This window comes from Stegastes partitus, unplaced genomic scaffold (genome assembly GCF_000690725.1).
Source record: "Stegastes partitus isolate 25-593 unplaced genomic scaffold, Stegastes_partitus-1.0.2 Scaffold128, whole genome shotgun sequence".
In the NCBI taxonomy this organism is placed as follows: Eukaryota; Metazoa; Chordata; class Actinopteri; family Pomacentridae; genus Stegastes; species Stegastes partitus.
Window position 1 is genome coordinate 428,911 of NW_007577859.1, and position 26,029 is coordinate 454,939.

Below are 26,029 nucleotides of genomic sequence, written 5' to 3' on the forward strand. Positions count from 1 at the left end.
CATCACACATTACTGTACTTTCACACGTGGGCCCCTGTGGTACAACTGTGGTAAATCGTACAGCGTTGGATTGTTTCAAAATTACACAGAGCTGTAGCCAGCCATAAATCCCTGAGATCCTGCCAATAAAATGTACTTCTTTGCAACCAGTTGAGCCGCTTCCAAGCAATTACGCCAAAGCGGAGCCTTTGTTGTTTCTAAGCAACAACGGAAAAATAAAAAACATTCAAGTCTTACGATATCAAAGTATATCGCATAAGAAAATTAACTCCAACTCAATAAATTGCTCAACACAGTCAACTGAATCAAATGTTGGGGGTAGAGTTGGATAGAGAATGTGCTGAACAACTGAGCCTGAAAAATACTTTAATAACAGTTTAATTGTCAGGTGCTTTGGAACACCTAATAATAGTCTCTGTGTCTTGGGTGTGTAATGTACAAAACCACCAGCCCCATTCACACTGTCACAATCTTCTCTGAGGCAGTTGTGACTTGCTCAGAAGCACCGAGTTCGTGGCTGCTGAGGCCTTTGAAATTTTGTTTTCTTGCTCAAATGACTTTACTGAGCATTTATAGGGACTCTCCTTGTTGCTTTTTGAAAATATAGGTTCTGTCTTATTTCCTACTTTTAATGCATTTAGTTAAAACTATTTAAAATGTTGTGATCCAGCTTCAGCAGTCATTATAGGAAGTTGCTAAAAAAAAGCAACATTAGTGTTGTGCCAGTGTAGTTGTGCAATAATTAGGTAATAAACTTAGGACAACAACTACTAAATGGAAAGCGAAAGCAGCATCAGGTGACTCCTACAGGTGTGCATGGCAGCAGCCAGTCAGTTGTGTGGGCGTCTTTAAACATCGCAGACAGTGCTGAAAGCACAGTTTGTGCCTTTAGTTGATTGAGGTGACACACAGACCTCAAAACAATAACAGGCGCCAAAGTTTAGTTTGTTGCTTCCAGCAGTTTGTAGGAGTCTTTAGGCTGACTTTATTAAATACCTGCAGCATCTGACAGCTGCATGATCTAAATGAATGTCCCCAAGGAGAGAGAAAGAGAGAGAGCTGACGCACAACAGCAGTAACTTGATTCATTTTTTCTAATTAAAAATTATCCCCAACGTGGAGACAGGATCGATCAGGATCGAACACCAAGTCAGACTGTGTACTTTACTTTTTTGCTGTTGGATCAACGTTTTTTCATTGGAGAGATTTTGCAATTTTACAGCAGGATACATTCAGCGGTGACATTATCGTGCATATTGATGCATTACAGAATGTGACCTCTCTAATCATTAAGCACCAAAATGTACCAAAATGTGCTCAACATGCAGCCTTGTAACTATGGACACACATGTTATGGTGACACAGTTAGCTGTAGTTGGATAAATTATCATCATACATGGTATTTCATGGAATACATGGAATTTCAACAATGCTTTAGTTTTTGTGTGGTTTTTAGTGGCTCTATCTGGAATAAAAATAAATAAATCAGGAGACACCCCTGCTGCTTATCACGTTTAAAAACCTTTATTTTGAAAACAGCGCTTTTATTTTGTGAAGGCGAATCGGGTTACGAGTACCTATTGTAGCTAGCAGGCTACATGATTGAAAGTAATTGACACGTCTCTCAATTTTTGTATGAATTATGTGTAGGCTAGACAAACGTGGTAGACAGCGTGTAGCTTTACGTGTGTGTGTTGTTAACAACGAGCTCATTCCTCCTCGTTTCACAATCCGTCGCTGCTTTCACACAGCGAGTTTCCTTTGCTATCATAGCCAGCTAGGTTAGCTGTAGTTAGCGAACTAGCGGTGCCGAAACACGGGCGAGTCGTGTAATTCAGCAGTGGAACGTTTGGTTACTGTGTAACTGGAGAAGAAATGTATGTAATTACAAACGTCAACGAGGTAGAAATTAAGTACAAGGTCAGAAAATTGTTACGCCCATCTAGAAGTACATATCTGTAGTACGTGATGGCAGAGTCGGTCCCATGGTGTAATGGTTAGCACTCTGGACTTTGAATCCAGCGATCCGAGTTCAAATCTCGGTGGGACCTCATCCTTTTAACCTGAGTGTTGGGACTGTTTGCGATAGGAACCACTCAAGGTGAAAGTATAAAAGCTGAGAATATGTGGTGAAGTCAGACATGATGTTGAATGAATGCTTGAAAAGTAATGGAATTGTCCACTCTCACGTTCTGTTGTCGAAAAATGTCGCAACAAGTATTTATCAGAATATGTCAACTTAAGTTTCACATGAAGCCCCAGAGTAATGAAGCACATACTTGCATATGGTTTGAATTTCTGAGTTTAATTTTCTTGTCAAATATGACATACACCATTCTTTTCACCACCTCAGAGGCCTAAAATATATTACTTCTTTTTACATAAAAATCCAATATGAAAAATAATGGTTGTGCTTAAGTCATCTAAATACGGTCTCAGTTTATAGAAAACACACAAATACCAAACAGAAAAATATAGATAGAAAAAACAAAACAAAGCAACAAACATCAAAAATATCTTTACACAACAAGTCTTTGGCTTAAAGTAAAACTTTTCTCTGATACAACTGACTCATATGTTTTCGTGGATATTTGTTAAAATCTAAAACAGGGTCAAGACTCACCTTTGATATGGACAGACTTTTCCATACTGGCCCTTTATATAATGACATTACCAACAATACGGACTGTGTGGATTTCCTCTGATGAGATTATATTTTAATTCCTTGCATTTTTAGCTTCAAAAAATAAGGCTTTTCAGTACTTGTAGCAGTAGAGAAGCTGTGAATGACTTTGTAATGTATGCATGTACCTTTATGTGTTTTAAATTCTAGTTATTTTCACTTTAATACTCTTTTACATCTGTGGTTAACACTGGAACAAACATTTTTTTAGTAAAGAGACTGTGGGAACTGAACACCGAGTGCTGCAAATATGTAAGTAACTGTGAAGCTAAAATGGAGCCAAAGACACGTTCTCCTTAGATAATCAAAACAGACAGTTCCTTTCATTAAATCACTTACTTTGCTCTTTTTAACTTTGCATCAGGACCATAATTGAATTTATGGCATTTGACACCTTAAAACATGCTGCTTACATTCTGCCACATTGCATAGACCTTCTGAGCCTCTCTTCCCTTCTCTTTGAATACTGATGTAGAGAAATGTTAATACAAATAGCAGTGCAGTAAATGAAGTTTTGCAGCTCGTGAAGTTTGTTGTACATCATGTGAACTGACACAAAACGAAAGACTTTAACAACAGCAGAATAAAAAGCTCGAACAAGAAAATCTTATTTCAATCTCGCTTGGCAAAGATCACCAAAGTTGGGTCACTCTTTGGCTTTTTTTTAGACTGTTCCTTTGTAAGTTTTTGCTGAGTAAACTGACATCTAAACAATGCTTTGTCCTACAGAGCAATGATTTGAACAGGATTCTCTTCAAAATACAGTCATAGAGCCAAGCACAGTGGCACAAAAATGTAGTTGCATACACACTTCATTAGAAAATATGTCAAAATCATATTAATAACGCCCCCCCCCCCAGATCCCTAAGAGTCCAGACATTTCAAATGCTACTGCTTGCTTTCTCATCTGCGTAGCTGTGGTCCCAGCATGACTTTGTTGATAAAGTTGACAATTGCCACAGCTGGTTGCTCGGGATCCATCTCTGCAAACAGGTGACACACGTTCTCTGTGGCAGCGCCTGTCCGTCTGGCCACGAAGCCAAACATCCTGTGCCGCAAAGGGAGACACAAGGGCTCAGAAGACTGGAAAGCAAACAACATTCAACAGTAACAGACACCAAATATTGCCTCTGGAAGTCAGTAACAAATGTGATGGTGATTGATTGCCATGCAAAAGGAGCACGTTGTACTAAGAAAAACACACAGTGACACAAGCACTTACTTGCTTGACGTGCTATCAGAATTAGTCCACCTGAAGCACGGGCACACAAATAGAGACACAAGCGTAGGGACACATGAATTACAAGGACATGGACACTGTAAGACTTGGCATTGCGTAGAAAGCTTCTTTCATCTCAGCAGACAAGCAAGTCACAAAGAGAGCTTATATTACAAAAATATAAGTCAGTGTAACGCATATTCGTACAGCTGCAGCAGGCACCCTTTTATTACCACCTTTCCTGACAAGTTGCCTGTACAAGCACATGTAGTTTTTATTAACAGCGTGTAAAAATCGCACTGTTTATTTTCTCAGTGACCTACCTCTGATCTTGGGGGTCAAGACTGCTGAAAGTGACACTGCTGATTGGGTAGTGTCTCCTAAAAAATAGCCTGCGTGAACATAAACAACATTATGATTCTTTTGACTAACATTTGTATTAGGTTTGAGTATGTCACATGGAAGGCCCTCTTTCAAACTCAATGACAAATTGCGTCATCATACATCAGGAAGTGAATACAGTAACAAATACCACTTTTTCAAAAATTAATTATTAAAACTCACTTAATGAAAATGCAATACGTTACATGCCAAGTAAGATTGTAGTTCCCAAGACGTACCTTCTTTTGCTGTCGGTTAGCGTAATGCCCTGGGAGGACACTTTGAAGTGGACCACCGTTGCCACTGGACGTGGATTCAGAGCCAAAGTACACTTGGTTGCCTTGGAGACTGCCTCGGGCCCCGTTAGCGACTCCGTTTCCACAGAGTTCAGGTAGAGCACGTTGCAAGCTGGTTCATTAGAGATATGAAAAGGATGTGAATTAATAATAAACAGAATTTCCCTCTGGGATTAATAAAGTCAGTCTAAGTCTAATAATAACAATGTGTGCTCTTATAGGTCAGTGATGTGAAAATGTGAGACTTGAGCAGTCTCAGCTGGTTGAAAGTAAGAACTGCAACTTCTGCACTGCATGCGATAGATCTCCTGTCAAAGTGGAATTAGCTCCTGTTCTACCTGCTCCTTGTTTGAGGAGATCAGCTGCTGTGCTGGTATTCGTTGCACTCTGCATCTCCTGAAGCTCCCCAACCAGATCTGAAACACCATGGACTCAGTTAAAAACATCAGTTTATCAATATTTGGAATATCTTCAGAGTTAATTGACAAATTTTGCTAATATTACCTTTTTCTGGGATGCGAAGGGCACATGGTAGAGAGATGGGAGTAATTGAATGCTGGTACACTAAGGCAGATAAACTTCCTGTGACCAAGAAATAGAAAAGAGGTGAAACAGATTGCGACGGGTACAGATGAGAAGGGATCAAAAGAAATGGAAAAGGACACTTAGAAGAAAGTAAATTTAAAAAATTGGCTTAAATTGTCATTTTCCGTGTCTCATACATAGCAAAATAAGTGAAACATATTGCGGCACATAACTGACCGAAGTAGGACTCGTTCTGACAGCCCTTGATCTTCACTCCCCGTGGCCCAGTCTCGATGAGGAAGTGTCTCACCAGCTGTTCCAGAGGATCCCCTGGGAAAGAGGAGAGGAGTGTAAGAAGGGAGGGAGTGAGGATGAAAAATAAAGCAATGCAGAGCACATTCTATGAAGATGCGTGCACAAAAATACATAAAAATATGGCATAATGTAATGCTGTATATAGTATGCACCATAGAGTTTTTTCAATCATGACTGTACCTCATTTGTGTTTTCCATTTCATGCATGAACAGACTGCATCCTAATTACAAAATCTTGACTTTTCATCTCGAGTATGCATCAAGTTCCACAACTGGGTTGAACTTTTCCCATAATCCAGCCTAGAGGGTGTCTTCAGACCCTCTCTGTCTGGAAATCCAGTCCTTCAAATACTTCACTTTGTAATTTAGGCTCAAAATTTGTATTCTCCTTTTCCAAGTCAAAATGACCCTGATAGCATAATTAGTGGCTTTAAACTTCATGATTCAGTGTTCGTTTTTTCCACTTTTATACGGCTAAGAAGTACCAACCATGACAAAAAACTAAATTTGTGATGTATAAATGAAGTGCATTGGATACCTTTGATGCCAGCGATGTTGGCATTAGGAGGCGGGGTGGCCACCTTGAGGGCCAGGCCATAGGCGCCTTGGAAGGAGTTACTGTCTCTGATGAGGAAAGTTCCTGGTTCCTTATCCTTCAACACAGCTATGGCTATGGGGGAAAAAGACACATTAGAGCTTTTTATATATATAAAAGCTTTATATATATATACATTTACAATTCATATCTTTCAAAATGATAAATACAAACATCCTTCTTCATCCTTTGTTATTACTCTCACCTTGGTCTCTGGAGATGCCTGGTTTGTACCAGTACTTGGAGCTGTCCTGGACAAACTTAGCATTCACCCTGATGTCTGCCTCCTCCCTACAGCTTTGTTGTGCAGACCCACGTCTCTGCTCCCCCACAGCAGGGGAGAAACTAACGTGATGCGTAGGGGACGGAGCTGAGGAGGCACGGAGTAGAGAATTGTGTCCATTCAGGGATCCTGCTGTGGAAGAAAAGCGTTTCTTCTCTGGCAGCGGCGGCTGGATGGCGGGGATAGTGACCGCAGTGTACCCAGTGTATGGGACGTGTGGGACATTTAGTAATGAGTAGTAATAGGATGCTAAGGGGAAGGTCGGTGTGTGATATCCATCAGGAACAGGTGATGGAGGTTTGGTGTCAGCTGAGCTGTCTCTGTCTGGAGTCAGTCTTTGTCCTGTTGCATCCGTAGCAGATGTGGAGCGCTGAGGAGAAACCTGCAGCTCTGGTGAGCCAATAGGAGAGTTTGGAGAAGTGGTGGAAGGGCTAGAAGTTAGACTAGCAGGAGGATTCAAGGATACAACTCTGCTACAGTCTGATGGGATATCAGTAGGAAGGGCAGACCCATTGAGCTGCACCTGGACTGGAGTGATGATGACAGTGGCATAGTTTGAAGCACGTGCTTGGTTAGATCCATCTGCACTTCCTGTGACTTTGGCTCCTCCAAGCTTACGATCAGGACTCGAGCACTGAAAAGACTCATTTGACGGTTGTGTGAGGTTTATAGATATGGCTGGAGTTTGGGTTTGTGCTTCTGTTGGTACTGGTGTGATAGTTTTGCTGTTGGATTCCAGATGTGTAGAAGTTTCTTGGCTCTGAGGAGGGGTATCAGCAGTTACACTAATGAAAAAGCAAAGTGTGGAAAAAAAATCAGTTTTCTGCAAATCTGGATAGATGTTATTGTATTTCAGCATTAATAAAAACAGAAAAAAATTACTTCACCCACCTGTCTTCTGTGTGTGTTGGGCTGCTGCTACCAATAAGTGTGTAGTCATGGTCAGAGTCCAATCCAGGCGTGCTTGACTGACAATTAGAGTCTGATTTACTCTCTGAACCTTGGGATATGTCATCTTCTGCATCAGTCTTGGCTTTTTCCACTTTGACAGGAGAGATTTAAAGACATGAGATGAAGGTATAACAACAAAACGAATGATGAGTGATACAAAACGCATGAAAGCATAATCCATCCGACTGGATCTTTCCTCATTCACCTTTGAGATGCTCAGCATGTGGCTGGTCTCTGGATCCCGAGGGTGTCTCAGGCAGCCTTCCTCTCCCAGGAGATGGGCTGCTAGCAGGCAGAGGCGAAGCTGATCCAGAGTGATACCCCGAGGCATAACCCCGGCTCTCATGGCTCTCGGCTGGGGAGGACTGGTAGGGAGAGCAGGGGCACGAGTGGCGGGGCTGTGGGGGTGTGTGGTACCCACTGCTTGCTCCATCCCGCACGTCTATGAGTGAATGGGGGACGGGGTAGTTCTGGTGAGGTGCGAGGGCAAGTCTAGGTTGCTCTGGGTTTGGAACCTGGTCCAAAGTAGAGTGGCAGATGCGAAATGCTGGCATGGCTGGTTTGCACTGCCAGAACTCTGCCTCTCTTGCAATCTCCCATGGATTCTCAGTTTCCCATAACGGAGGTGCCTCCCTTGTCCGTTGTACCCCTGCTCCTTGGGACCAGTGTGGGTTTTCTGATTGGTCTGGGTGCAGTGGGCGGAATGTTCTGACTGACTGGTGCTCTCGCCTGCTGGAGCAGTCCTGACAGTGGCAACCAGAGGAAGGTTTGGGAGAGCTGAAGAACATTTCTCTGTAAGGGCTCGAGGGCTGCGATTGGTGAGGGGAGAGGTGTGTACCTGGGCCATGGCTGGAAAAATGGAAGAGGTGGCACTCTTCCCCAGTGCAGAGTCTGTTTGAGGCTGGCAGGGTGTGGCTGTGTGGATGCTCATGGGTGGGATAAGGGTAACATGGCCTGTGGAGACAGGGCAGAGACGGAGGCGGGGGTGAACGTTCCCATGGTAACTCTGGTAAAGGATGGGCGCTATGGCGATGGCAGAGCTCCATATGAGCTGAAAGAGGAGGAGGGGAGACTGATTTGGATGGTAAAGCTGGTAGAGTTTGGCTTTTTGGATGGTTTTTAACGCTGTTGCATCGTCCGAGACAGTGACCATTAGAGAGACAGAGCTCTCTGTCCCTCTCCCATCCCATATCAACACACTTTGTACTTGCTCGGCTGCAGCACGAGTGCTCTCGCCTCAAACCCCCGGGACTCGAAGGGTCTCCATCATCTAAAATAGCTGTTTCTCTATCCCTTTCTTTACCTCTTGTCTTTTCTTTTGCTCTGTCTTCCCCATCTCCTCTCCTCAATGGAGAGTCAGTGTTTTCATTTTCAGGACAGTTAATGGCTGGAGAGGTGTCTCCTGGGCGATCAGAGGGGACTGAGGAGCAGCTGGAGTTTGGGCTGTAGGTGAGAGGTTGGGGCTGGGTGGGAGTCTGGGGCTTCACCGTTGGGCTGCTCGTGAGGCATCCATTGGATGACGCTCCTGAAGCAGTTGCACCTGGTCCACGTCGCTTCTTCACTTGAGCGTAAAGGCTGCCGTCCAGAGGGCCCCTCGTATGAGAGATATCTGATAGGAAGGAATAAGACATGTGATGTGATGGCTGATTTCACCCTCTTAATGAAAAGCTTACCTTTCACATCCATGTGTATGTTCTTACTTTCCATGCTGTCTTGGTGGTGCAGATTGAAGTTCTCATAGGAATCCCATCTGACCACAGGATCTGAGGTGTTGTAGTCCACTTTGATTGAGGTGTCATTCTTGCGGTATTCTCGACCTTGCAAAGCAGACGTATTGATATGAAACACATAAACATGTTAAAACAGAGATTAGGCGCATGCATCTAAGGATGCAGTGACAGGCAGACTGATGATAATATTCACCTTTCATTTTTTCTGGCCCAGTGGAGAAGATAAACTCCACTGTAGCATCTGGAGGGAACCTGTCATCTACAGAAAGACAAGAATAAAGGCAGGGACTAAAATATCCAGACTGTAACAACAGAGAGCGATAAAAACATCCACAAGAAGGTGTGATCTGTGAAGCAGAAAAACCAAAGTTAAAAAATAAAGATACTTGCTTTTACTCCTTTCATAATGGAAATAAATAGGCCAAACAGACAGAAAGAAGACTTTTAGAAGACAGAAAATGGCCAAAGTAAACGGAGCAGAACACGTCAAAGAAATATTTTATCTGAAATGAGCTTTCTTTTTGCTCTCATGCCTGAGTGTGGGTAATCGTATTTATACATTGTATGCATGCGTCAACATGTAGCACTTACATGCAGCTGTGATGAGGCTGCTGCTTAGTGAACCATGGGCAAACATTGCTATTTCATCGAAAGTGACATTGTCATTAGCTATTTCTATCAAAATATACAGAGACTCCACAATGGTCTGAAGAATAAGTGGGTCTTGATTTATGCAGCCACGTGAACAATTTCAGGGGAGAAGCAGAAATATACGGCAGGAGGTGTCCTATTTATTTATTTATTCATATGTTTACTACATTTTCAAGGCTCAACAAGCAGGCAGCAGTGATACAGCACAGCATGGTTTTCAGTACCCTTCCCTCTATTCCCTTTTGTAATTTTATTTTGAATTTTTTATATAGCAAGTATTCACAACTTTACTCCTCTAAGGAAACGTTTCATAGTAAGGTCAAGACCTTAGGATATTATAAAGAGAAACCCATCTGTTCCCTTGTGCAACACCTTCATGACTGTTTTAAAAAGGAAAAAATTCTCTTACTTTACTTTCCATGCACTTCTAAACTACCTCCACAAACTACTGAGCCTGTGTTTCTGTACCTGTGCAGGCCAGGTCTAGTTCAGTCTTGCCAAACCACAGCTGGGCTCCATGAACAGTGCAGGTGTGGAATTGGACTCTGAAGACCACCTCCCTCTCTGCTGCTCGGCTCCGCCGGTGGTAACACTTCACCTACAGACAGAGATTGAAAAAAGAGAGCAATGGACAACACTAAGACTCACTTCACATGGAATGCTGACATGTTGATTGTCAAATAGCTAAGCATGATTGGACAGTAAATCCAATTTTCATTTGCTCTCCAGTGTTTTGTTTTATCATACGTGTTCAGTAGTTGCTGCTGCTATGGCATTCAATTAGAACCGAGGTAAATAAAACACCTGCATATATATGTGGGTTGCTAAGGGCTTGTTGTTTGGATGTGTTCACCCTGTTAAAGAACCATGCAAAACAGTAGCAGGACATATTTAAGCATACATCGTCTACTGAGGATTTAAATCTTAAGCACTTCCTAAAAAAAAAGAAAGAAAAAAGGTGTTATATGTAGCAGTTTAATAAGGAAGAATTAAAACCAGTTCTCTCCGGGTTCTCCGGCTTCCTCCCACACAGTCCAAAAACATGATGAGGTTAATTGGTGATTCTAAATTGTCTGTAGGTGTGAATGTGAGTGTGCTTGGTTGTCTGTCTCTGTCTTTATCTGCGGCGTATAGATAATGGATGGATGGAATTGGGGCTGCAGGGTGGCGCAGTTGGTAGCACTGTTGCCTCGCAGCAAGAAGGTTGCCGGGGCACCGGAATCTTTCTGCGTGGAGTTTGCATGTTCTCCCATGCAGTGTGGGTTCTCTCCAGGTTCTCCGGCTTCCCTCCACACAGTCCAAAAACATGTTGAGGTTAATTGGTGATTCTAAATTGTCCGTAGGTGTGAATGTGAGTGTGCTTGGTTGTCTGTCTCTAAGTGTAGCCCTGTGATAGACTGGTGACCTGTCCAGGGTGTCCCCTGCCTTCACCCTAAGTCGACTGGGATAGACTCCAGCCCCCCCACCGCCTCTAGTGAGGATTAAGCGGTGTGTAGATAATGGATGGATGGATGGATGGAATTGAAGCCATCGACCGCCGCACTGGTCACTGCAGTGATGTACTGAGTGTATCTGTCAATTCTGAGTTGCATACAATTCATGATAAGCTATTTCTCACCATAATGTCCCCCTTTAACAGTAGTGCCGGCTCCATAGTCACACACAGCTTTCTTGCTCTGGAGCTCTGGGGATCACTAGACAGACACAGAATAATAAAAAAAAAAAACACCCTCAAAATACCCGTAAAACAAGTCAAAACATGTCTCAGTTTGGTAAAACAATGGCAAACAACATTTACTTTAACATAAGCACAGACCAGACTACACCTAAACACAGTCAGTGGCCTATAGAGTCAACATCTGTCAAAATGACTGAGTGAAGGAAAGGCGTCTGCTCGCAGGAGGTGAACTGGAAACACACACACACACACACACACGCACACACACACAGTGACACAACTGGACAACTGACCAAACACTTACTAGACGCCTGAGGTGTAGACCAGTTGTAAAGACTGGTAGATTTTCAGAAAAGGATAAAAACCTGCAAATGCAGAAAGAAGTTCAAGAGAACAACAATAAAAAAAGAAGTGTGAGTTTGCAGACAAAGGCTTTATTGTTTTTTTCCCCCCTTTAACATTGTAAAACAATTTTTGTTCCCAGTTCAACACTCAAGAATTACCATTACAACACTGCAAGCTATTATAACAAAATTAGTTTGTGTAAAACTGACCTCCTCCTGCCTGGAAGTTTGGTAGTGAGGGAATGAGGATCTGGTGAAGGAACAGAGGACTGCTGTTCATTTTGATGGTACCTGATAACAAACCACCAAAGTAGTAGATGTACCTGTAGAAGAGAGGTGAGGAAATGGTGTGATCAGATAAGAGAATGACAAAGGCAGTAAGAGCAGAAATGGAAGTGATATACGATAGAGGAGGAAATACAGTTTAGATATGTCAGACCTGTTCTGAGAGGGCTGTAGGGAAGAGGAGACTTTATCTTCACAGAACTTCCTCATTGCCAGTGTGGTAAGAGCCTGGTCTGCTCTGTGGAAGCAACAAGGAGCATTTTAATTAATGCTTTAGTGCAGGCATGTGCAAGCAAAATGTAGACAGTTCTAGAGTATCATTTGGAGGCAATGAGGTGGATGAGAAAAGTAAATCATGAATGAATGATTTTATCTCTATATCTGATCTTTTCTTGCTTGAAGTAAAGTCTCAATGTCAAGTATACATCTATACATCCATTACGTAAACAACAGCTCCTCCAAATATGTTGGTATGTACAGTATCTCACTGTGCAGAGTATCAAAAATCCAGATTACCCGGCTGATATCTTGCTGTAGTGCATGTAGGCTGCTACAATGACCCCCGTCTTTCCTTTGTTTCCCTGTCAGAACACAGATCAAACTGACTATGAAATTGTTATTATTTTTTCGTTGTACTGAATTTTTCACAGCAAAGCAGTCAGATGTGCGCTCAGGCTGCGCTCACTTTGCAGTGCAGGACCACCACGTTGTTGGGGTCAGAGGTCAGCCACGTCTCCATGGCCTTACAAACGGCACAAATCCTGTCCAGAGGAGGGGCATGAAGATCCGGCCAGCCGTAGTCCTGCACCTGAATCACAGGGAAAGATTTATGCTCCAGATTCTGGTGGATTTTGATGAAGTCAAACCTTTCCACTGATCTCAAATATTAAGTGCCATACACCGATCAGCCACAACATTAAAACCACCGTCAGGAATATCATTAAACATTTCATTACAATGCAGTGTTCTGCTTGGAAACCTTGGGTTCTGACATTCCTGGATGTCACTTTGACATGTATTACCCAATTTATTACTGTTGCCAACCAAGTACTCCCCTACAGCCCTCTGGTTGGCTGTCTGAGTAGAACAATGCACCCTGCCACACTGCAAAAACTGCTCAACACAACAAAGCGGCACCAATCCAAAACCAATTAAATAAGTGTGGGATCTGCTTAAACAAACCTGATCTACCGAGGCCCCAACCTGCCACCTATAGGACACCCCAAGAGAGTCCGACGTCCAGTCCTTGATGGTATTAGAGGAACCTACACAATATTTGGCAGGTGGTTTTAATGCTGTGGATGACTGATGTATGCCACATACACGATTTATGCATTTAAGTTGTGTCTGCTCTGAGCTTGGTATCACCTGCTACCTTTTCATGTGTAAATAATTGTACCTTTGGATTAAGTCTGGTGATGTCATGTCTTTTCTCTGATAAATTCAGAAGCTGGAAGAGACAGAGATGCATAAGAGGATATCATTACTATCTATTTACGCAAATGAAGCTCATTTAACTTTTAAAAACATTTCAATAGCAGTCATTAGCTAGGTTTAAGTGCTGCACAATCTTATTCAGTCAGTAATTAATTAATGTGTAAACATTTCAGTTTTAACTAACCAGAAACTTATCCTGGTGCTTGGATTTTAGCATGGATGCCACCTCCTGCAGGTTTCTCCGGTACCGCTGCTCCTCCAGTTCTGGCAGGAAGAAGACGGAGATTATCCTCTCTGTGATGTAGGTGAGGTCAAAGTCATAGTGGTGCTCCATCACATGCTCCATCACTTGTTCCACGCTTTTACTCCTGGACATTATGAAAATCCGTTATTTTAGTGCAGCCAAAACAGCCATTAGACAGTCAAAGTTAAAGTCCTTAATGCTGATTTTACTGTATTTTTTAATTTCTTTATCTGTTATACATATAAAAATGTCATTATCTTTGTCCAGATATGTTTGATTCAGCCTTTGTGGTACCTTGGTAAGGAGCCTCTCTTCTTCTGAGATTTAATGGAACTGTGCTGAGAACACAAACAGACAAGAGTTTGTTTTTTATTATTCATATGTTATACATTATTTATTATCATTTAAAACTTCTTTGTAACAGGAATTGTACAAGCTTACCAGGTCTGACGTTGAGGTGCAAGTTGGAGTCACCTGAAAGGAAAAGAAGCATATGGTTACTTTTTGCTGCAGTTACACATGCACACACACATACACTGGAAATGAACCATCGCATGCCAAGTCATGTGTTTGGTTTAATGCTCTTGGTTGCGCTCCAGCAGTGCAGATGAAGGGATGGAAGGCTGGGGGATGAGGAAGAAGGATGAGGAGCTGATGGAGAAGATAGTAAAATTCATTCTCACTCTACTGCTGTCATCTGCAGCAGCTGGTTTGAGAAGAGGCTGCCAGCACAGATTTGGCCGTTACACATGATGGACTAGTGACTCATGACGTCAGACAACACACACCCAGACTCATACATATACATATACAAACACAGACAGCACCTACATGTAATGTATGTGTCCTCAGATCTCCTACTTCTTTAAGCTCTTTCTCGCTCTGTAGAACTGCTGCCTGGTGTTTAATGTGCTGACCAGGCATTTGAATAAACAGAAGTGCTGCTCAGCATATTAAGAGGTTCTCAATAAAAATGATTGATGTTGTTTTTTTGGCCTCTTAAAAAAGAAAGAAAGGATAGAGATGGATAAAGTTTACTGGAGGAGGCTTCTACATGTGGCTTGCAGTCCTTGTACTCTGCTGGTGAGCCAACAGCAACTTGCCAAAACCACAAACACACGTATGCAGAGGGAGAGAAGCCGAGGTCATTTAAACAGACCGAAGCCACTACTACACAAATAAACTTTAACAGTTTTCTGTAGCTTCTCCTGTTCTGGATTGTTTATTATGAGGACGGTTCTTGACGCTGAAGCGACAAGCTAGTAGAACCTGGTACGTTGAGGCATGTGGTCTTATTCTGACTCATTTGGATACTCCCATGAGATTAAATAATTTAGAATGCAAGTCATATCAAATTATCAAACACAATAAGGATAAAAATATACAAGAAAATGTAACAATTACACCACCTAAATGGACATGGAGGAAGTAATCCAAGAAATGTAACCAAATATTCAGTATTCCAGCTGGACTATGAGCACCGACAGTGACCCTCGACAGGTGACACCATGTCAGCTCCCGACCTTTGAACTTTCCCGTGAGACTGATTGGCAGTCGAGCCACCGTCTGCAGATGACTGCTGGTAGGTGCTGACAGGAGTCAGGCAACAGGTTAACAAGTCAAATACCAGACAATCATGAAGATCTACAACTGAACTCACCTCAGGAAAACAACAGCGATGATACGGCAAAACATTCTCCAGTTTTATATCAATAGAACAAGCTGAAGTACAATCAGTGCTGTAGCACGTTTTCATGACTAAATGCAAGATTGATTTTATCCCCGACGAACACACGCACCCTAATACTCACTACAAGTGTTTGCCAAGTTTCACATCCAGCTCTAGAGAAATTCAATTGTAAGGGCATTCGATTTACCCTGACACTCTTGGCTGGGCTGTTGTTGTCTCTGTTTAGTAGGTGCAGGGTATCTGGAAGCTTGGTTGGCACATTGCCTCATCATGTCAGAAGTATCAGTAAGATGTTCTAATGATGAACGGTTCAATCTGAATTAATTTCACCACCGTCAAGGGCTGCTGCAGCTGCTGCATCAACATCCCCGTTCAGCTCCTCAGAAAGAGACATTAATAATATACGCTGATGAGCCAAAACATGATGATCACCCCTGCTGGATATGTTGTTGGGTGTTTTGCATTTTGCCAAAACAGGGCAACCCCGTCTCCTCAAAGTTACACTACTTTACAACTAAAAATGCTTTCTTATTTAGGGTTTGAAAGAAACAGTATTTCATTTTGAAACAAATGCATTTTCTAAGCTGTGAGGTTGTAGGAAAGGTCTCCAGTTGCAAAGACACTGTAATGAGATGGAAACACAAGTCAGAAACGAGACTTTTACCCAGAAGACTGGGGCTCACGTCCTGTGTGGAACCATTATTCTTAGGTTTAAGAACCAAAACTATGTGATTAGGTTTCAGAAATGATCACTCTTTGGTTAACACTTTCACAACAATAACTATGTGTTAGAAACTTGGTTAAGGATAGGCACCAAAATTACTTGGTTAGGTTTAGGAAAAAAGCATGATCTGGCTTAAGATGAGACCATTTCACAACATTTTTGAGGCTTCTCCTCCATTTTCTGGGTCATCAGTGTGACGAGTCCCTGCCGATCCAATATGTGACTGGTTTGGCAAAAAGGAGCAACAATAAAACAATAAAATAAATGACAAAGGTATGTTGATTTGAAACATATTTGTGATGCATTACAGACAAATGTAATCGGGCAGAAAATATGTTTTCCTCAGAACAGAACTAAGAACGCAGTTAAAGAGTAAAAGAATGTAATTTGTAATGTAACAGTTCATAAAATGGATTCTATTGGCCATTTTCCCCCTGCAGGAACTTTGAGTTTGTTTTAGGGCTTTTGAACCTGTTCTGACTGCAGGAACCTTGCAGAACCTGCTTCAGGCCCATATCTGAGTAGAAAAATGTACCTACTCTTCTTTAGGTACTTCTTTACAACACTGAAAAACTGCTGTGTGGGTCCCACTGCTGATTGGTTAAGACAAATGCTAATTACCTAAACAAGGAGAGGACTTTTCTGCCTTCTGTGTCATCATTGAGTTGCAGCCTCCTCCACTCAGGCATTGATGTATAATTCCCCATATTGACTAAACATAACAGACTATCCATTTTTCTCTTTCCAACACGGTCTTAGAACCAGAATCAGGAACTAATATTTGCTGCTGTTTTGGCACACTCTATGTTAACCTGAAAGAGCCATTTACAGAGCTGTTGCAGTAAACGTTCACGCCACCTCCACCTCCTGCAGCGGCAAGCGGCCCCAAAACACCTCTAAAGCTCCGCTGTGATATTTGGTGCCTGATATTAACAGCAGATCTTTCAAGCTCTGTTAGCTGCAAGGTGGAGACTTGTTCCAACACATTCCCCAACACCCTGCTTTTACTGCGTGGATGACACTCATCACTGCTGCACAAGCCTGGCCATTTTGCACAAGTGCTCTCAGTATGGTCATTTATGTGCCATCGGTGAGTTTACTATTTTATCATTCATCATATCGTAAGAGGATATGGCACCTGAAACAACACTTTTTTTTTTGAGTTTCCTGTTCTCTTACATAATCTTTCTTATTTCATGACACACACACAAACACACACACACACACCAAACTCAGTCTCTGTGATGCGCAAACTGCAGACGGCAAACAGTGTTGCGGAGGGGGCTTAGAGTGAAGCTGTCAGAAAGTGTAAGCGAGTGTGACAGAGAAATGGGGGGAAACATAAACAGGCATGTGATCCAGGGAGGAATGAGTAAAAGGGGGAGTGAAGGGGAAAAGGGCACACGATAATTAGTTACAGAGAAAAGTCAAAATATGCTCCTGCAGAACCGACAAGATGATGTCATTCTGTGATTACTGTCATGGACATGCAACCAACATACGAACACTCCTTATTTGTCGGTTTGCTTTTATTTATTGTACTTTTTATGGACTCTGAACTCTGATGATTTATTCTATAGAGTGTCTGGCTGTACAGGGGCGGCTCACATAAAGCCTATACGATAGGAAATGAGAGAGCATGGAGATTCAGCCATAGGGGAGGACTCTTTCCTTAACAGGTTTAATAATGGCAGTTAACTGGATAAAGTGGTCGCTTCCAGGAAGGAACAGTAGGAGACAGACACAAAACACACACACACACACACACACACACGTATGAACACAGACGCATGCATGTGGACCCAAGGAGGCCGGAGTGGAACCTACAGGCAGAGAGTATAGAAACGCAGCATCAAGGCAGAAGACACCAGAGTCAACAGGAAGCAATTTGCAACAGGATGTCAGTGCTGGTTGGCCTGGGTTCACACATACACACACACACGCACACAAATACATGCAGAGTATACACGTGTCTTTGGTAGCTCTACCAGCCTCAGGGTCTTCATTAATGCATGTGGACTGTTAGCTGGAGCCACTGGGAATGGAGCCATCTGGTTCAGTTTGTCTAGTTCATCAGTTAGTATTTAGCGAGGTGCCAATGACAGCACTCGATCCCGCCCCCAGGGACCGGCTGACTGGTGGTGGACTGGACGTCTGATTGGTTTAGTGGTGCCTCGTTCATCGAGGAAAATTTTTCATTCATTTTGGTAGCAGAAATGGGTTAAGTTCTCTAATTTGCAGCTTTTCTTTGACTTTCTTGCTGAGAGTCATTTCTCTTTTTGATGAACACGGAGCTACAGCCAGTGGTCTTGTTAGCGTGAAGACAGGGAACGGGGAAACAGCTAACCCTCCAGCAAAGACTGGTGTGGCAATTCTGTTTGTTTCAGACAAAGCCAGGTGAGATGTTTCTCCCTGTCAGGTGCTAGCTCCAGATTCAATGAACAGACATGCGAGTGGAATCATGTAAAAATACATTATTTCCTAAAATGATGACCTATTTCTTTTAAAAGTAGCTTGACCTTCAGAAAACTGTGAAGGACTTTTTTCCAGTATTTTCCAAAACTCACAGTCTATCTGATTAAAATAAATAAATAAACAAATTAAAAAGACTGACTAATTAATATTAATTGCAGTCCCACATTAAACTTTTACAGTTTCCTGGCAGCTAATCCCCTCCACAACAGAGTGACTGTAGCAGGAATCTGAATCTGATCTGATAACTGCCACATCTTGAATCATCTTTGCTATTCCAGTGAGAGGAAATCCAACACACAGATCTGCCAAAGCAGGGGAAGCAGGAGATAAGTGTGTGTGTTTGAGACGCAGGCGTCAGAATGCCATCCAGGAGGAGCGAGCTTCACTCTGACAGTCAGCTCCGAGCTGACATCACTCTCTGGAGAGGGGAGAAGTGAGTAAGCCTTCCTATCCGAAAGTGGAAAAAGCCAAATAACCACAGCTTATTCCAAGTTCCATAGTCTCACAAAAGCACTAATCCGCAAAGTCGACTGGAAGCTAAAAAAAAAATTTGAGGGTTTTTATTTTTACGCACACTGTTAACATTTCTCCCAGGGCACCTGGGGGCAAATATAGGAGTGGCTGGAGTGATTTATAGGAGTGATTTTGGAAGACTTCACTTAAAAGTGAGGCATCCCCACTCTTTCTTGTCTCATTATGACTCTGCCAGTCTGCTTTTTCCTCTCATCTTTGAACCCTCATGTCTCTATTTCCTACCCCCCGCCGTCTGTCACTCCCTTCTATTTCTACTACGACATTACTCTCTGTCTCTGTGCTTACAAAGCCTGCGGGGCAGGATGACAACAATCATCCCTGCCATGAGATACAAGTATGCGCTCTCCCTGAATAAACAACATCAGATGACAAAGAGAACCTCGATAAGCATCACGCACAGCCGGGGCACGCCACTAACAAACCGGCCCGGAGGAGAAGGGAACAAGGGCTCAAAGCAAGCTGTCTAGGGAGAAGAAAAATAGGCAGAGCTTAGAGGAAAGACACAGGAAGACGGGAAGAGGAAAGAGGAGAGGCGAACAGAGACAGAAAACGAGAGCGAGCGCTGAGCAGGAGAGAGATGTCAACAGCTGAACATGCCTCCTGACCACTGACACAGAGCAGAGAGATTTCACAGAGCTATTTTGATAGAGCTCCTTATTTTAGACCACATGTCCCTCAGAACACTTTAAGGCTCATTTTGTCTATTTGTCTGTCAGTCATCTCACAAAATCCACTTGCCTTTTTCTGAAGGAGATCTGGCATTTGATTTGTGTTTCGCTTCACGTGATGACAAACTAGCATACATTGGAGTTTTGCACAGCTACATTGAACACCCAATAGTTTAAACTAACACATATATCCATTAAAATGTCCAGTCTGTATCCTTTAAATATAACAACAAATACATGAAAGTGACATTCTATGAGCTAAAAACCTTTTCAAAGAATGATAGGACCCTAATAAAAAAAACAGATGATATAATTAGTGGAATATTAAACAAAGTTTGCTATGCAGCTATCGCTTGGCTTGGGCTCCCAGGAAATTAAAAGCAAAAAGTAAATATAAACTCTCTAAGCATGCATCTGTGTGTGTGTGTGTGTGTGTGTGTGTGTGTGTGTGTGTGTGTGTGTGGTAAGCCGTAAAATTAAATTAACCATGATAATTATTTGCACACAGTACATCGTGCCAATGATTCTTGTAGCAACAACGAAGTGAGAGTGGTAAGCCACCACAAAGATGTTCATCTGATAGGTTTTTTTATACTCTGTTAACATCCTACTCAGTTTTCCATCCTTATTAATTGAACAATTTCCACCTCTAGACTGACGTGTAATGTCCCTGTGTGCTACCACAGGACAGCATGTCCAGCCGGCCCCCTGTGGTGAGACATGAACATGAACAAAGGTTGGAAATTGTGGCCGAAGACGCCCCAGAGGAGAGAAGCCACAGAAACTCACCACATCTGGACGGTAGCTGGACTGATTATTGGTATTTAGCCTCAAAGATCCACTCCAAGGCTTTAGTCTCGGAGAGCTCTCGCAAACTGAGTTGAATTTGAAAAAGACACTTGCAACTTTGCAGGGATCTTTTCTAGCCCCACTGGCTCTAATTAGGACAAATGAGCACTGTTATGTACAACAGTAACATATTATGCAAACACAAAGGGCATCAAGACTGCTATATCAATTCATAAATCAGCGTGAAACATTAGGAGAGCAGCTGGTGCGTATGAGCAGACACTGTAACCATCTGTATTTCACTACGCAACATTAAGATCTGTCAAATGATGTCAGGACAGCTGACTGGGTCTGAGAAAGAAACGTGTGTCTCCGTCAGCGGTCCTTTGGTCAGAAGTGTTTGCTTAAGCGTATATATATAAAACAGTTTTTGTACACAGCTTTGAAATTGACAGATATAGTAATCTGAAAGCAGGGAAAAGAACTGTGACAGCTTGAAGTTGTGCAGTGGAAAGTTATACAGAATTTATAGCACTGGTCTATAAGTTATGCATGATGGCACATATAGATGCAGATACACAATAATGTATTCAGAGACAGATGCACACAAATACACAGATATAAGCAGACAGATACACGAACAGACAAATGCCCTCGAGCACATCTAATCCATGCAAAAAAAAAAAGAAGTCCTTTACAGACATGCATAGTAACATATAGAAGACTGGTTAGGTACAGTGTCCATAATCTGCCGACCTGTACTTCTTAACAACAATCTCACTAAAAAGTAAATCTTGTAAATTCCTCCTCAAGTATAAATGAATAAAATCCGTGTTTTTTTTTTTTTTGTAGGTCACAGCAGGAGTCTCCACTTCAATTTCTGCACTTGCCTTAATCACAGAAAACGAAATCCTCTTTCTGGGCAACGCAAGAGCACTCTGGCTACGGCTTTAATGGAATAATATGCACAATCACATGCTGCATTATCAGCACCGTGGAAAAGATTTAAAGACGTTAGACTGGCACTCCGCAGCAGATACAAAGAGGCGCAAGAAAAGTTGAAACTGACATGCAAATACAGACAAACTGAACCCAAAGCTTTACTCAGTAAATACAGCGCACAACGTGTTCTGTTTTTTTTGTGTGTTTTTTACCTCTCAACAAGCAGCTTCAGTCTTTCCCTCTGCCTCTGAGCAGTCCTGTGTGTGGAGTGTGATACACCACCTCCCTCCCTCTCTCTCTCTCTCTCTTTCTCTCTCTCTCTCTCTCTCTCTCTCTGTAACACACAAACTCTTTGCTCACTCCCTCTCACCAACTCACTTTACCTCCCTCCCTCCTCCATGATAACACACACACACACACACACACACACACACACTCTGCCAGCAGCACATGCAATATAGCATTTCCCCCTCTCCCTCTGCCTGTGTCATACGCACTCAGACAGCAAAGCGAGTGCTTTCCCTCCTGCACATGCACTCACACATACATCGATATGCCACATGCAGACTGCAGGCAGCCCTGTAAAGGCACAGGGTGCTGATGTCCAGCGACCTCCCCACTGGCCTGAGGCTGAGGCAGAGGGACGGAATAAAAGTGGCAGTGAGGGGGCACCAAAAAAAAAAAACAAAAAAAGAGGCTGAACTAGATGGAGATGATGAGACGGACAAAGACAGGCAGACACTCGAAGGATAGAATTAAAAAAAAAAAGGAAACTTTAGTGGTGACTGGATATCACACTGATGAAAGCCTTAAACACTTGAAAGAGAGAAAAGAAGGCCACAGAGAAGGTGGGAGAAGCTTTAATTGTGACTGTAAAACATCAGAAAAAGCAGAATTCTGAGAGATTAGAGGTAACAGAAGAAGATGATGACAGTGGGATGCAAGAGATGAAAGAGGTATAAAAAGAAAGGAAGTAATATGTTATGAGAAAGACATATAGGAGAAGGGATGTCGTGGCATGAGGCAGACATCAGCCTTGACTCTTTATTTATGAATACCCCCAAATGGGACTGATTACACACACACACACACACACACACACCTACACACACACGCACACACACGCACACACACGCACACACACAAACATAGTCTGCCTCCCCAGCTGCCTCTCACTTATTTGTGTACCCCCATGATCACTCACTGGCAGGCATCTACGGCACTCTTGTTATTTTCTATATTTACCCGCTCAGACTTCTATCCAGACCGATCATCGTCCTGTGTGACGACGTCCCCTCTCGTCCACGGCACCCGCTTTCCCGCAGCCTCTGAGAATTGTTTTTAGCTATTGCCGTGGTGACCAGGGGGATGAGTATGACAAAAATAATAATCCTCTTTTAATACATGCTGCTAAGGCACAACAGCTGGCAGTGTCCAGTCATCCACAGTTACACGGATGGGAGTGCAACTATATTTGTGAGAATCAGAGAGAATCTGAGTGAAGACCCATTTAAGAGGGGTTACGACTCGGTTCAAGGGTTATTGTTAGATTTAGGTTTAGGCTAAAGGGTTGGGGAAGCATGCAAATGAAAAGACAGCCATGCAAATGTGTGTGCATGAAAGAGGACATCCACTACGCACTTCAATGAATTGAAGAGCAGAGAAATTAAGGTGAAAAAGTGCAGTTTTCTTTCTTTCTTTTTTTTTTAAGAGTATTTGTGGTTTGTGTTGCTGGACAGTGAGGCTCGCCAGCCCAGTTACAGCAAGGTCGTGAACTCACTCAGCAGCGTGTGATACTGAGCTGCTGTGAGCAGGGTCACATGAGAGCAGAGGCAGAGCTACTGCCAATGGTTGGACATAAGCTGTGGACAGAGAGAGTGCCTCGCTAACACAGTGGAAACATGTCATCTTAAAATGAAACAGTCCTCTCCTGCTCCAAAAACCACAAAGGTCAGGGACCGTGCTCAGAACTATTTGGTTAAGCCTGCACTTACAGGCTGTTTACACATACATCCTCCCCACTGGCAGCTGATAGCATTTATCAGGGCTGTCGGAGATGCTATGACAAAATTCGGTGGAGTTTAATTTTAAATAAACAGTGAGTGAAGTGTTCACCGGGCTATTTTTGTTCTTATTTTACATTGTTAAACAGCAAAACGCCTGCTGCAGAGCATCTAGTTGGAAGCTTGTGTTCAGGTATGTGCACTAGAAAGCCAATTCTCCAGGAGCCTCCTCTTCAGCCTCTGTATCTCTTTTTTTTTATAACACACAGTAGCTGATCCAGAGACAGACACACACACAGACAGCGTTTATTTGCAAAAAGCATTATCCCTGAGCTGTCCTGCTTCTTGTGCTGTCTCCTCCTCCTCCGATCTCCCGCTGTGCATACAGACCACTGACGGCTCACTGCTGCCCCCCGTCGATTATCCTCAGAGCGCTTCACACAATGCTAATGATTAATGATGTGCTATGTATTCTGTCATAATCTCTAATTCCCCCTATCAAACCGTATTAAAGAGTCACTTTTAAATAATGCTGAGACTTCCCCCTCCAGGGGCTCGAGAACTCTCAGGAGCTCCTGCGACGCCACGTTACCACATGATTGCTCATAGCAACCTGGCTGGTTGCAGTTCAGGGGGGCAGGCCTTCTTTAACCAGACATCTAGGTCAGTGCACATGGCTTACTCCACTTAAGGCTCACTTCATATTAACGTCGCTACCCAAGAACCTTTGACACAGGAGCACAGTTTGCAGAGAACAGGGGGGAGGGTAAGGTGTGCAGTCTGTGGTGAATTTAGGGAGGGAATGTGTGGCTTACCTTGGCTTCACATGTCTTGTGCACTGCAACTTTGCACTCTGTAAACAGCAGGGAGAGGGAGAAAATGTTTTACTTTGAAATTCAGCTTTCCGACAGACAGACAGACAGACAGACAGAGAATGAGGAAGGTCAGGTTGAGCTCGTCTGTGTGTGTCCACTGGTCAGACGTGTCTCTGGATCTACTACCTGACCTGACTGAGATGTGGACTCACCCTTGCAGAAAGCCGCAGGGTTGTCAATGTTCTGCTTACACACATCGCATATCCGCCTCCTCTTGAAGCTCTTCACTGTGAAGGAGTGGCTCCCTGATTTGGCGAGCTGGAGACACACAGAACAGACAAAACCGATCACCCACACGGTGCATACAAAGATTTAGGTGAAAGCACAGGAAATCATTTAATGATAACTGTGTGCTTTTAAAAAGACCATGAATGCCGTTGCAATGATCTACGCTGTGGTTGTGACGTGTTCAGGTTTAGCAGGTTGCTCAGTGTTTCCTGAGGCATTTGAGCTCAGTGCTGGATGTCCACTGTCCCCCTGCATAGCTGCTGTCAGCATGGATGTATGTCAGCTCAGTGACACACCAGCGTGAGCACACCGATGCCCTACCTGCTGTACGTTCAGCCTCCTCCACTAAAAATACCAGTCATATCACGTTGTCTTTAAAGGCATCCTGTTGTCTTGTCTTTTAACTTGTCCTTATTCTGTCTCAGTCTGCCCTAGAACACTGAGGCAGAATAAGAAGATGAAAAATAGGGAGGTTTACATGCTGCTGGTTCAGATGTCACAGCGTTGTGTGGTCACAGGCGAGCTGAATGCAATCGAACAGAAAGACTAAGTGCACAAGCGTGTGTTTGTTGCATGTGTTGATCGTTGCGTCCTGCTAGTTTTCTTCATGTTCTTTTCACATTAGATGCATGAATGACTCAAAGCATGGCTATGTGCTGTGAAGGCGTTAACGCTGTGATGAACATGTGTACGTACACTTTAGTGAGCTGTGTACAAGCAACAATAGGATGCATTGACCATAATCTAAATGCTTTAGCAAGAAAGACCAAAATGCCATATAGAAAATTCAATGCATGCTCGTCTTAGAAAAAAAATCTGTAAAGGTCAGTAGTGCATCATGATGAGTCGACATCTGTGATGCTTTACAGAGACAACGCCAAGGTTGCTGCTCTAAACCAAGACGGAAACCTTTCCTGCACATCGAGAAACAACATCAAGTTGAGTTAAACCGGAAAAAAGAAAAGAAAAAAAGAGAAGAGAAGCTCTGTAAATCACAGTCAAATTTATTCATAAAGCACAAACAGCAAGAGTTGAACCAAAGTGCTGTTCGATGAATATAACAGGCCGGAATGCACCATGACTAGAAGACAAATGTGAATAAAGGATGGCAATAAAATATTCTGAATAAAAAGTCACAGCACAGTAAAAGATCAAGCTCTACTTGAATTGAAAGCCAAAAGTAAGAGGCGGGTCTAATTTCTTAAATGAAAAGGTAAGCTGTTCCAGAGATTAGGAGCAGCCACAGCGAAGACTCAGTCACTTTTATTTTTGTGCCTGTATCTCAGAACATCTAAGAGCATCTGGTTGGTCGACTTCAGGGCTCTGACTGGGGAATGATGATGTAAGAATTGCATTAAGTAAGGTGGTTCCAGTGACTGTAAAATCTTAAAATCAATTCTGAAACGGACAGGAAGCCGAAGAATTGAGGTTAATACTGGTGCTATGTGATCACGCTTTCTTTTTTAATGTTGGAAGATTTTGTA

At 42.9% G+C, this 26,029-nt stretch overlaps 1 protein-coding gene and 1 non-coding gene across 3 annotated transcripts in view; one reads left to right on the forward strand and one right to left on the reverse strand.

Moving 5' to 3' along the window:
- The first annotated feature begins 1,979 nt into the window (after window positions 1–1,979).
- Window positions 1,980–2,051, forward strand: trnaq-uug (transfer RNA glutamine (anticodon UUG)). The gene has a single exon. It is a non-coding gene; the product is annotated as a tRNA-Gln (tRNA).
- Window positions 2,052–2,284: 233 nt separating this feature from the next.
- Window positions 2,285–26,029, reverse strand: part of LOC103354987 (tensin-like C1 domain-containing phosphatase) — a 33,209-nt gene continuing 9,464 nt past the window's right edge. Inside the window, exons 2-26 of one of the 2 annotated variants that reach the window (XM_008278618.1) lie at window positions 24,470–24,575; window positions 24,258–24,295; window positions 14,059–14,091; window positions 13,912–13,955; window positions 13,558–13,741; window positions 13,336–13,386; window positions 12,622–12,744; window positions 12,453–12,517; window positions 12,091–12,174; window positions 11,862–11,974; window positions 11,612–11,672; window positions 11,248–11,323; window positions 10,098–10,227; window positions 9,172–9,237; window positions 8,949–9,065; window positions 7,454–8,857; window positions 7,189–7,339; window positions 6,220–7,082; window positions 5,958–6,089; window positions 5,342–5,434; window positions 5,084–5,161; window positions 4,918–4,995; window positions 4,523–4,691; window positions 4,226–4,294; window positions 2,285–3,731 (exon numbers count right to left, since the gene is read on the reverse strand). In XM_008278618.1, coding sequence (XP_008276840.1) covers window positions 3,587–3,731; window positions 4,226–4,294; window positions 4,523–4,691; window positions 4,918–4,995; window positions 5,084–5,161; window positions 5,342–5,434; window positions 5,958–6,089; window positions 6,220–7,082; window positions 7,189–7,339; window positions 7,454–8,857; window positions 8,949–9,065; window positions 9,172–9,237; window positions 10,098–10,227; window positions 11,248–11,323; window positions 11,612–11,672; window positions 11,862–11,974; window positions 12,091–12,174; window positions 12,453–12,517; window positions 12,622–12,744; window positions 13,336–13,386; window positions 13,558–13,741; window positions 13,912–13,955; window positions 14,059–14,091; window positions 24,258–24,295; window positions 24,470–24,575 — 4,473 coding nt within the window. In that variant the 3' untranslated portion in view covers window positions 2,285–3,586. Of the gene's footprint in view, window positions 3,732–4,225; window positions 4,295–4,522; window positions 4,692–4,917; window positions 4,996–5,083; window positions 5,162–5,341; window positions 5,435–5,957; window positions 6,090–6,219; window positions 7,083–7,188; window positions 7,340–7,453; window positions 8,858–8,948; window positions 9,066–9,171; window positions 9,238–10,097; window positions 10,228–11,247; window positions 11,324–11,611; window positions 11,673–11,861; window positions 11,975–12,090; window positions 12,175–12,452; window positions 12,518–12,621; window positions 12,745–13,335; window positions 13,387–13,557; window positions 13,742–13,911; window positions 13,956–14,058; window positions 14,092–21,651; window positions 21,703–24,257; window positions 24,296–24,469; window positions 24,576–26,029 lie in introns of those variants that run through there. The other variant, XM_008278619.1, reaches the window with a different exon arrangement.